We start from the raw sequence: 12898 nt of genomic DNA on the forward strand, positions 1-12898 counted from the left end.
CATTAGCGCCCAGCCCGTGACTTAAGACAGTAAAAAACCGAAATTGAAAACCAGCAGCAATGGAAACAAACTCATAAAATTGGAGAAACTAAAAGTAGAAAGAATGCTTAAAAATTCACTACAGACAGGGGGTGAGTGTCCCCAAAAAAAAAAACTTCAAATGACTGACGTCATTTCACTGTCACTAATAAACTGGAGAACGCGGTTGGCTGAGCACGTGTCATCTGCTAAAATCGACGATGGATCAGGCGATAGCTGTAGATGCAAGCGTAACGGATTAATTCAATTAAAAGGTGTCTGACCGTCCACGGCTGAGAGCAGTGGGGACAGAGTGGAGGAGGATCACCGCTTAAAAGATGTCTATGGCTAAAAAGACAGTGCCCTATCCGGAGTCGAGCTAAAATTACCTCCTCCCGACGACGCGTTTGGGAGGAAGAAGTCCAAGCGCAAGGAAGGGCTTTCACTTCCCGCAATTTATTACGGGGAAGTGTTAACCAATGCGCATGCCATAAATGAGCAACTTGGCGACATAAACCGCTCCGTAGATCGGTGAAGGGAAGCGACTGAATAGCTGGCCGAGGAAGAGAGACTGCAGCCTTGGCCGCCATATCGGCCGCCTCATTCCCACAGATACCAGTGTGTCCCGGGAGCCAGAGGAACGCCACCGAGACGCCCCCCAGGTGGAGCAAGCGCAGACAGTCCTGAATCCGGTGGACCAGAGGGTGCACAGGGTAAAGAGCTTGGAGACTGAGGAGAGAGCTGAGAGAATCTGAGCAGATAACGTACTGAATCCGCTGATGGCGGCGGATGTAGTGGACAGCCTGGAGAACAGCGTAAAGCTCCGCAGTATAAACCGAACACTGGTCGGGAAGTCTAAAGCGATTTGGGGTGTCGCCAACAATATAGGCACTCCCTACACCTAATGATGTTTTCGAGCCGTCGGTGTAAATAAATGTGGCGTCCGTCATTTGTGCACATAGAGCAGCAAATGCCCGACGATAAACAAGTGTAGGGGTACCATCCTTGGGAAATTGACAAAGGTCACGAAGCAGGCAGATCCGGGGACGGAGCCAAGGCGGTGCTGTACCCCAAGTTGTCAACAAGGTTTTCGGAAAGCGGCAGGAAAGAGAATCCAGCAATTGACGGAAGCGGACTCCCGGGGGTAGTAGGGAGGAGGAGCGGCCTGCATACCCTACATCAAAGGAGGCGTCGAAAAAAAGGTCATGGGCTGGATTAGCAGGCATAGAAGACAGATGGCTAGCATAACGACTCAGGAGGACTGCTCGCTGATTGAACAGCGGAGGTTCAGCAGTCTCAGCATAAAGGCTTTCCACAGGGCTAGTGTAAAAAGCTCCAGATACTAAACGTAATCCACGGTGGTGGATAGAGTCGAGACGCCGAAGAATAGACGGCCGAGCAGAGGAGTAGACTATGCTTCCGTAATCCAATTTTGAGCGCACTAAGGCGCGATAGAGGCGGAGAAGGACCACTCGGTCCGCTCCCCAGGAGGTACCATTCAGGACACGGAGGGTGTTAAGCGATCGCAGACAGCGAGCCGAAAGATAGGAGACGTGGGAGGACCAGCACAGTTTTCTGTCAAACATAAGACCCAAGAATTTAGCGACGTCTGAAAACGGAAGGTTGACAGGACCTAGATGTAAGGAGGGCGGAAGAAACTCCTTACGTCGCCAAAAATTGACACAAACGGTCTTACTGGGTGAGAAACGGAAGCCGGTTTCGATGCTCCACGAGTGGAGGCGATCGAGACATCCTTGAAGACGTCGTTCAAGAAGGCTGGTCCGTTGAGAGCTGTAGTAGATAGCAAAATCGTCCACAAAGAGGGAGCCCGAGACATCAGGAAGGAGACAATCCACAACTGGATTTATGGCGATGGCAAACAGTACAACACTCAGCACGGATCCCTGGGGTACCCCATTTTCTTGGGAGAAAGTACGGGAGAGGGTAGTGTTCACCCGCACCATAAATGTGCGCTCTGCCATAAATTCGTGAAGAAAAAGGGGCAGCGGTCCTCGAAAGCCCCAAGAGAACAGTGTGCGGAGGATGCCTGTCCTCCAACAGGTATCGTATGCTCTCTCCAGATCAAAAAATATTGCTACCGTTTGGCGTTTCCGTAGAAAATTGTTCATGATATAAGTGGAGAGAGCAACAAGATGGTCAACTGCAGAACGATGCTTCCGGAATCCGCATTGGGCTGGTGTTAAAAGACTGCGGGAGTCTAGCCACCAAGCTAAACGGTAATTCACCATACGCTCCAAAACCTTACAGACACTACTCGTGAGAGAAATGAGGCGATAGCTAGAGGGGAGATGTTTGTCCTTTCCAGGTTTCGGAACAGGAACGACAATAGCTTCCCGCCACCGTTTGGGAAAGGTACTGTCGGTCCAAATTCGATTATAAAGGCGAAGGAGGTAACGCAGACTAGGAGTTGATAAATGCAGCAACATTTGGACATGGATACCATCCGGTCCCGGGGCGGAGGAGCGAGAAGATGAGAGGGCATGTTGGAGTTCCCGCATGGAGAAAACAGTATTGTAGCTTTCGTGATTTTAAGAGGAGAAAGCGAGAGGTCGCACTTCCGCTGCACGTTTCTTCGGGAGAAACGCTGGCGGGTAATTTGAAGAGCTCGAAACCTCAGCAAAGTGCTGACCCAACGAGTTAGAAATTGCGACGGGGTCCACTAAGGTATCATGCGCGACAGTGAGCCCAGAGACCGGGGAGAAACTAGGTGCGCCTGAGAACCGTCGAAGCCGACTCCAAACTTCCGAGGAGGGAGTGAAGGTGTTAAATGAGCTAATAAAGAATTTCCAGCTTGCCTTCTTGCTATCGCGGATGACACGACGGCATCGCGCACGGAGCTGCTTATAGCGGATACAGTTGGCCAAAGTAGGATGGTGACGGAAAATGCGAAGAGCACGTCGCCGCTCACGTATTGCATCACGGCATGCCTCGTTCCACCAAGGAACTGGGGGGCGCCGGGGCAATTCGGAGGTGCGTGGTATTGAACGTTCTGCAGCTGTAAGGATAACGTCGGTAATATGTGTGACCTCATCGTCGACGCTAGGAAAGCGACGGTCATCGAATGTCGCGAGAGACAAAAAAAGTGTCCAATCGGCTTGGGCAAACTTCCAGCGTCGCGGGCGCATATATGGCAGTTGAGGCTGCAGTCTGAGGACACATGGAAAGTGGTCACTCGAGTGTGTATCATCAAGGGCGAACCATTCGAAGTGCCGAGCTAGCGGAACAGTACCGACCGCAAGGTCCAAATGAGATAAGGTTGTCGTGGAGGCAGACAAAAATGTGGGGACCCCAGTGTTGAGGCAAACTAGATCCGCTTGGTGGAAGACGTCTAGCAATATGGAGCCACGTGGACAAGGATGTGGAGATCCCCAAAGCGGGTGGTGGGCATTGAAGTCCCCAACCAGCAAATAGGGGGGTGGAAGCTGACCAAGAAGATGGAGATCAGCTCGTGCCATTGGTGTGGACGATGGAATGTATACAGTACAAAGAGAGAGCGTGTATCCGGAAAGCGAAAGACGGACGGCGACAGCTTGGAAGGAAGTGTTTAAGGGGATTAGGTGATAATGGAGAGTATCATGGAGAAGAATCATGAGTCCTCCATGGGCTGGAGAGCCTTCAACAGAGGGAGATCATATCGGACGGACTGAAAATGAGGGAGAACAAAGCGGTCATGGGGACGCAGCTTCGTTTCCTGAAGACAGAAGATGACCGGCGAGTAGGATCTTAAGAGGATCGACAATTCATCCCTATTGGCTCGAATGCCGCGGATATTCCAGTGGATAATGGACATGGGGTGAACAGAAAATGGAGGACTGTGACCAAAGTTGCTGTCAAGTCAAAGACTGCTTGGAGCTAGCTACCGACAGCATGGAATGGCAGTCAGCCGAAGGCAGAAGATCCTCATCCATAGGTTGGTCAGGAGCAACTCCTGCCACCAGCGATCGGCCGGTTGACCGGCCACCAGCAGTGCGCCTCGGCGACACAGAAGACGGCCGAGGGCGATTTCCGCCAGGTGGTGCTGTAGATGGGACACGCCTTGGCGGAGAAGGAGAGGAACTGGGTTTCTTTGTAGCCTTCTTGGAAGAATGATGTTTAGATGGAGGAACCGATGGTTGGGAAGTTGCGGTACGTAAAAACTCTTCACGAGTATGCTCTTTTTTCGAAGACTTGGCGTCCGACTTTTGGGCTCGAGATTTAGCAGAACCCGACGAAGGGTGAGCCATAGAGTGGGCAGGCGGAAGTGGTGAGGTTGAACGAGCGATCTTTGCGCTGGCCGATCTGACGACCGTGGCACTAAAGGTGACGTCGCAAGTCTGCGTGGCCGCCTCCTTTGTTGGCCGAGGAGAAGCAAGGACAGTGCTATATTTTCCTGTCTGAGGCACGGTGGGCTTGCGACTGGCGAATAATTTTCGAGCAGCAAAGGTCGACACCTTTTCCTTCACTCTTATTTCCTGGATGAGCTTTTTGTCCTTAAAAACGGGGCAATCTCGAGAGGAAGCAGCGTGGTCACCCATACAGTTGATGCAGCGAGGGGATGGAGGTGGACAAGCACCCTCATGGGCATCCTTGCCACACGTAGCACATTTGGCCGGATTGGAACAGGACTGACTGGTGTGATTGAACCGCTGACATCGATAGCAACGCGTAGGGTTTGGGACGTAGTAAGGGCGAACGGAAATTATCTCATAGCCCGCTTTGATTTTCGATGGGAGTTGAACTTTGTCGAACGTCAAGAAGACAGTGCGGGTTGGAATGATGTTCGTGTCAACCCTTTTCATAACTCTATGAACAGCTGTTACGCCCTGGTCAGACAGGTAGTGCTGAATTTCTTCGTCAGACAATCCATCGAGGGATCGTGTATAGATGACTCCACACGAGGAATTTAAGGTACGGTGCGGTTCCACCCGGACAGGAAAGGTGTGGAGCAGAGAAGTACGCAGCAATTTTTGTGCCTGGAGGGCACTGTGTGTTTCTAACAACAGGGTGCCGTTCCGTAATCTGGAACAAGACTTTACAGGACCTGCTATTGCGTCAACACCTTTCTGAATAATGAAAGGGTTGACTGTGGAGAAGTCGTGACCTTCATCAGACCGAGAAACAACAAGGAACTGTAGTAACGATGGAAGAATCGTCTGTGGCTGAGACTCAGTATACTTACGTTTGTGAGCAGACTTAGTGGAAGGTGAGGAAACCATTGCAGAAGAATCCCCCATGATTACCGGCGTCTCCGATGGCGCGCTCCTCCCTTGTGGGGGCCCTCTCTGAGGGCACTCACGCCTTAGGTGATTGTTCACACCTCAGGTCACACCTCCCGACAAACGGACGGAGGGACCAATCGGCATTTTCGGAAGGTATCAGCTCGGGTAATCACCCCTCCCTGGGCCTGGCCGTTACCAGGGGGTACGTACGTGTCCTACCTGTCTACCCGGGGCGGGGAATTACGCGTTACCCCCGTCACCGGCTACGCACGAAGGGCGTGGGTCGGCCTTCAGACACGCACAGGGAGGAAGAAAGAGAAAGGGAAAGGAAAGAAGAGAGGTCTCAAACGCCGCAGTGGAGAAAAGGGAAAGAGAAGAGGTAAGGAAAAAGGGAAGGACAAAGGAAGGAAGAAGACATAAAAGCAAGAAAGGCGAAGAATGCAGTACATTTACGAGCATCCGTCTCCGGACGTAGGCACAAACCATACTCCCAGATGGGGAGAAAGGGAAGGAAAGAGCCAGAGGTGAGGGGAGGAGGGGCGAAGATAGGGATGGGGAAGGATGCGGAATGGGAAGGTATGCAGTCCGGAAAGGAAGGAAGGCCACATTAGCTCGGGGTCCCGTGCTCGCTACGCACGTATCCACGAAAGAGTTGTGGACCCCCTGGGGGGAATTTTTATGCAGTGTTTCATGTTTTTCATTGTCCTGAAAACTAATGTCTTGGTACGGTCCTATTAAACAACCAGCTCCATATTACTAACAGAAGACTTACAGTTACAATCAGAATAAGACACCGCTGCATCACCATTTTGTTACCAACTTCTGAATATTACTCTTTCATAGAGTGCTAAATATTTAGGCAGTGTTTGAATAATTTTATGAGCCAGTACAAATGTAAGCTTCAACTATACAGGGTGGTCCATTGATCATGACTGGGCCAAATAGCTCTCGAAATAAGCATCAAACAAAAGAACTACAACGAACGAAACTTGTCTAGCTTGAAGGGGGAAACCAGATGGCGCTATGGTTGGCCCGCTAGACGGCACTACCATAGGTAAAATAGATATCAACTGCATTTTTTAAAATAGGAACCCCCACTTTTTATTACATATTTGTGTAGTACGTAAAGAAATATGAATGTTTTAGTTGGACCACTTTGTGATAGATGGTGCTGTAATAGTCACAAACATATGGCTCAATTTTAGACGAACAGTTGGTAACCGGTAGGTTTTTTATATTAAAATACAGAACGTAGGTACATTTGAACATTTTATTTCAGTTGCTCGAATGTGATAGATGTACCTTTGTGAACTTATTTCTGAGAATGCATGCTGTTACAGCATGATTACCTGTAAATGCCACATTAATGCAATAAATGCTCAAAATCATGTCAGTCAACCTCAATGCATTTGGCAATACCTGTAACAACATTCCTCTCAACAGCAAGTAGTTCGCCTTCCGTAATGTTCGCACATGCATTGACAATGCGCTGACGCATGTTGTCAGGCGTTGTCGGTGGATCACGATAGCAAATATCCTACAACTTTGGTTAAAGAAAGGCAAATCAGTGTTTATAGCATTTGTAGATTTACATAAATTCGTTTGACAAATTTTACTGGAATACACTATTTGAAATACTGAAAGTTGTATAATTAAAAAAGGGAGCAAAAGACTATTTACAACTTCTATAAAAACCAGAATGCAGCTGTGAGTCTGAGGACACGAAAGGGAAGCAGTGATCAAGAATGGAGTGAATCAGGTTTGTAGCCTATCCCCAATGCTATTCAATAGGTAGACTGAACAAGCAGTGGAGGACAACAGAAAAATTTGGCAAAGGAATCAAAATGCAGGGAGAACAATTCAAAAATTTGACATTTGCAAGCAACACTAATTTTGTCACACATTAAAGGTATCTGAAGAATGGTTGATCACAATGAATGTGTCTAAAAGGAGTTGTAAAATGAAGACAAAAAGTGAAACAATGATGCATTCCTGGAGCAAAGAACTATCTAGATGTTGACATGAAATCACATCTGCTACAGTGCTGCGGATCTGAGAGCAACTGTATAACTCCTATCATCTCATCGAATTGATCACGGTAGAGAAGATAGTTCAAGTATAATACACTGAAAAGGAAACATCTTTGAAATGAGTATATTTATTATGCATGTATGTTTTATTACCAATGTACTACTAGTTCCTTTATGGTTGATCACAACAAATTGTGAAATGTTAGTTACATGTTCTTTACTGATGACCTTCAGTCAGTCAGTCAGTCAGTCAGTCAGTCAGTCAGTCAGTCAGTCTCTCTCTCTCTCTCTCTCTCTCTCTCTCTCTCTCTCTCTCTCTCTCTCTCTCTCTCTCTCTCTCTCTCTCTCTCTCTCTCAACCCCCCCCCCCCCCCCCCTCCCCACTCTCTTCAACATCATGCAACATGTGGGAATGCATAACACTGGAAATTCCTGGATGGAATAATGCATATATGTGGATGTGAAACCTTCCAAAAAGATTTTCAGAATGTCATGTGGCTCTGCTTCTAAGAAAGATATTGGATGATTGCAAAGATGCCTATAATCTTCTGACAGAGTAGCAGCACATCATTTACACTGCAGTAAAGGAAAAACTTTCTAGCAACCATCAAAGTAGTATTTAAGCAGTCTGTCCTTTTAATGGGGCCCATGTCTATATACTTTTAGCAATTCCTTTGCCTGAATTCTCAGACATTTGTCTCCAACTTTAGCACTTTCTGTAGCACACTCTCAAAAACAGTTTATGACACCATTTGAATGATCACTACTGGGACTGAATTTCAGCAGTATGGTGGTATAAATATTGAAACACTACGAGTAATAGTAATATTAACAATAATTAAAATCAACTATTGCATATTACAAGGCATTAACTAACCAACATTGGAAAAGACGTACGTTTTTCTTTGATCTCTCTTTTAAGAGATTCTATCCTCTCCTTTTGTGCTAATTCCTTTGCTTTCTTTTCCTGGACTTCCATTTTTAATGCTCTGTATTCTCTTAGCAATGCTAACCTTTCTTCTTCCTTTGACTGCAAGAAATAAAATGCAGCATTATTAATAATTAGTTGTTATTTTTGTGGGTTTGGCTTCAATGTAATGACAACTGGACTGATAGACCAGTGTCAGTCATCAGATAGCTGTTTATGGAAGACAGACATACTATATAAATATTTTCAATAAATTTAGTAAACTGTCTGTCAGTGCTGAGAAATATGGAAAACAATCAACATGCAAAAAAGCTCAAGGTGATGACTCATACAATTTCTGAGATTTCCAGGTTGAAATTCCAAATTTTCCAGAAGTAATTTTTTGTTGTATGTGAGAGCAAGTTTTATTTATCTAACTTCCATGGCTGCTAATTAAACACTTTTAGTTGCCACTTGATTTAATGGTGGTTATTACACGTTGAGCTAGCATTGTAAACAAGTTTGCTAAGAAATATGAATACAGGGTGTACATCACGTCCGGGAACACTTTCAATTATTTATTGCACAAGAACCAAACACTGTACAGATATCATACATATGTCATTTTGAAGAGAAACAAAGTCTCTCTCCCTCTCCCCCCCCCCCCCCCCCCCCACATATACAGCCATAGCGTAGTTTGGCAATTTGCCAATAGTCAGTGCTAGCCAAAACACGGCCGTGTTACAGAAGGGGACAGCTGCTTCATGAAATGGCTTCCCCAATCGCCAAATCACACTGTGAGACTTTTTTTTCTATGGGGACAAATTAATGATCTGGTGTACGTACTGCTTCTACCACTCAACGTAGAAGAGCTCCGGGAGAATACAAGAAGTGACTGCCACACTGGTACGGGCATGGCAAGAATTCTATTACCATATTGACATCTGCCGAGTCACTCACGGTTTGCATACTCAATGCTTGCAAAAAAACACACCTTTCAGAGTTTCTCTTCAAAATGCAATATGCATGACATCTGTACAATATTTAGTTCGTGTGCAATAAATAATTTAAAGTGTTCCTGGACTTTATGTACACCCAGTATAATGTTCAATATGAATAGCATGTTCAATATTAATACTCTGTAACAACAGGAATATGTAATAATTTACTATATATTTTATTTATACTGAGGAAAGTTATTAGAACACAGTATGAAGGAAAGGTAAAGTAGCTCACAACAAATTTACTAATGAATTTTTATTGTTCTACAGTACAAAAAATACTCGCCTCAGTATTCAAAAATAGTGTCAGCCAAAACCAAAAGAATGTCACATCAGCTTTAAACTGATTTGGAAGTAGTATTTGAAACAAAATGGTTGAGAATGTCACAATGAAAGACTATTGATTCAAAAGGCTCTAAGCACTATGTGACTTAACTTCTGAGGCCATCAGTCACCTAGAACTTAGAACTAATTGAACCTAACTAACCTAAGGACATCCTACACATCCATGCCCGAGACAGGATTCGAACCTGTGACTGTAGCGGTTGCCCGACTCCAGACTGTAGCGCCTAGAACCGCACGGCCACTCCGGCCGGCGAAAGACTATTCCAAGAAATATTTGAATGAAGGTAATTCAGACATAATATGGCACCACATTTGCTTACAAATTTTACTGAAGATAAATGAAATTAAAAAGTACTATGTTACTCTCAATAACCTCCTTCACTGGTCAGTGCACTTCTTAGCCTATGTGTTCATACATCGGAAGCAATTCCCTTAAGTCATCAGTGAATTACCCCAACTAATACCACTTTCTGTAGCTCGAGCACAAGTAATTTGGCGAGTTTAGAATAGGTGCATTTCACCACTTCACTGACCCATGCACACTGGTGTGCAGTGCTACAGAGGGGGAGAAGAGAAGTGGGCAGAGGCAGATGGAGGACAGCAATTAGGGAAGATCGAGGCCTGGAGGTTATGGGAGAGTGTTCCAACTAGTGCAGCTATGATTAAAACAATTACAGAATAACCATTTGACATAATAATTTACTAATATATAAGAAACTATCAGCCTTGATTGCGGTAATGAAACCAATCTTTACCTAGGTTTCAGCCCAAATAATTGACCTGTCTTCAGAATATATACCTGAATCTATAATTTGTCTAAGAGGGCATGTCTTATTTCTAGACCATGCCCTCTTAGACAAATTATAGATTCAGGTATATATTCTGAAGAAGGCTCAATTATTTGGGCTGAAACCTAGGTAAAGGTTTGTTTCATTACCACAATCGAGGCTGATAGTGTCTTATATATTAGATTATCACAATTGCTGACTGTGCTGCTATGTTGAAAGTACATCATAATTTACATTTGATGCCGTTACATAGTTACTAGTTTTTTTAGACCACTTATGTTAGTAAACCACAATGTGTGCTCCCTCGGTAGCTTGGAGAATGTTGAGGTGGTATTCACATTCCCACCAGGTGTTTCGTAACATGTATTCTGTCACGGTATCCACAGCAACTTGTATCCTAGCCTTCAGTTCATCAATGTCAGCAACTGGTGTGACGAAGACTGTCCTCGATATAGCCCCAGAAAAAAAGGTGAAGGGGCGTAATATCTGGAGAGCAGGGTGGCCAGGGTGTTGGACCGTTCTTTGCAACCCACCGATCCGGAAATGTTTCATCCAGGAAATCACGCACCATCAAAGCCCAATGGGGGGTGCTCCATCTTGCTGGAAAAGTATCCACGGTCTATATTCTTCTAACTGTGTGGCAATGAACTGTTGCCAAACATGGAAGTAAATGTTAGCGGTAATGGATTTTTCCGTGATGAAAAACAGACCAAAAACCTTGTTATGCATGAGGCCACACCAAACATTCATTTTTTCACTGTTTCACAGTAACTGTACAGTAGCATGTAGAGACTCTGAACCCCTTGTATGGACATTATGCCTCTTTACCATTCCACTGACACGAAAGGTGGATACATCAGTAAAGAATATGCGATTTAAGTAATCATTAGCACCATCAATCCTGTTTAGAATCTCAGCTGCAAATTCAGCATGTGTCAGCAAATCATTCGGTTGCAAGGCCTGCAAAATTTGCACTTTGTAAGCACACAACCTAAGCCTTTCATGAAGAATCTTCACCACACTTGCTTGCGATATTTGAAGTTCACAAGAAGCTCGACGAGTCGATTTAGACGGACTCTGTCAAAATGATTGTCTAACACTATCAACAGTTGCATCACTTACACAAGGCCTGCCACTTCGAGGACGATCTTCAACACTGCCCGTTTCGTTAAACTTTGCATACCTCGCTTTACCGATTTAAAGTCAGGAGGGCTGCGTCCATAAGAAGCCCGAAATTTACGCTGAACACCGACTGGTGATTTCGTTTTGTGAAAAGAAAGCACACACTGCTCTTTCACCTGCTCTGATGCCATTTCTCCAGCAATTAACGTGACCTAACAGACCGCATTGGTGTTGTGGAGCACTAGCACCATCTACTGGTCGCAACAACTAGTAACACTAGCCTATGTAACAGCATCAAATGTAACTTATTATGACAAATGGTTATTCTGTTATAATTTTTTATGATCAGGGCAAGACTTTGTGCTCACCCTGTATTTCTTCTGTAACCCAACATTTCTTTACAGTCACTTTTGTTGCCTTTATGTCTGTCTGTTCAACTTAAGTGACTGCCCTTTTTTGAAAAGTTCATTCCTCTTCAACTGAACTGCCTACTGTGAATTTTTTGTCACAGCATCTACAGCCTTAGATAACCTCTAACACATCTCGCCCATCCTCAGTGCTTCAGTATCCAACTCCTTCCACTTTGATTCTTCCAGAAGATTATCTTACACTTCTCTCTACTCTTCATTACTCAATCGTGATCCGAGTATCTGCATCTGGGTATGCCTTAAAACCCAATATCCGATTTTGGAATCTCTTCTTACGATCCAAGTGCATCTCCTCCTCTAATAAATCATTAACAGTATATTCGCTATTACCAGCTGAAATTTGTTGCAGACAGAGCAATTGAAATAATAGTCTGCTCACTCAGAACATGGCATACAGACTGTTATGAAAAATACCCAATCACTGAGACATGTAACATTTCACTGCCACACCGAACACTGAAGTGGAACCGAGGCTTGCAGCAGAAAGTGACTGATTACAATCTGGCAACAACCCAAGATTCTTGGATTTCCCAAATCTTAACCACACCATTATGGCTCACCTATATTACCATCGAGGGAGTACATGCAGGTTATGTAATTAACATAAGAACAATGAACAACTGGAACCAACTGAATGAAGCATTGCAGTTGTACAGACACCGAGTTCATCTTCGGGAATAGTTTGCTCTGTCCTGTCGCCCAGATTTTGGCTTTTTGTCATTTTCCTAAATCACTTCAGGCAAATACCAGATATGTGCCTTCAACAAGACCACAGCTAACCAACTGTCCTAGCCTCATAAAACATTCTGTGTGCATGTGTACTGGAGCTACTTGTATTCATAGTGTTATGGTGAGACATCTTACACCATCATGACAATTTCTGGGTTAAATAAGCACATACATAAAAGAGAATAAGATAGATCTGGTCTGATGCTATCTGCTCAAGTAGTCTATGAATGATAAAGTACAGATGAAAATCACAGCTGTATCAGTAATGGTAACGCTAATGCAAAAAGAATGGATAGGAAGATCTGTTACGAC

General features: G+C 44.9%; 1 protein-coding gene across 2 annotated transcripts in view; it reads right to left on the reverse strand.

Moving 5' to 3' along the window:
* Window positions 1-12898, reverse strand: part of LOC126109576 (uncharacterized) — a 558983-nt gene that overhangs the window by 531027 nt on the left and 15058 nt on the right. For both annotated transcript variants that reach the window (XR_007523689.1, XM_049914608.1), the window contains exon 3: window positions 8164-8296. Coding sequence is in view for 1 of the 2 variants with exons in the window: in XM_049914608.1 (XP_049770565.1) it covers window positions 8164-8296 (133 nt within the window). In the remaining variant the exon portion in view is untranslated. The remainder of the gene's footprint in view (window positions 1-8163; window positions 8297-12898) is intronic.

This window comes from Schistocerca cancellata, chromosome 12 (assembly GCF_023864275.1).
Source record: "Schistocerca cancellata isolate TAMUIC-IGC-003103 chromosome 12, iqSchCanc2.1, whole genome shotgun sequence".
Taxonomy (NCBI): domain Eukaryota; kingdom Metazoa; phylum Arthropoda; class Insecta; order Orthoptera; family Acrididae; genus Schistocerca; species Schistocerca cancellata.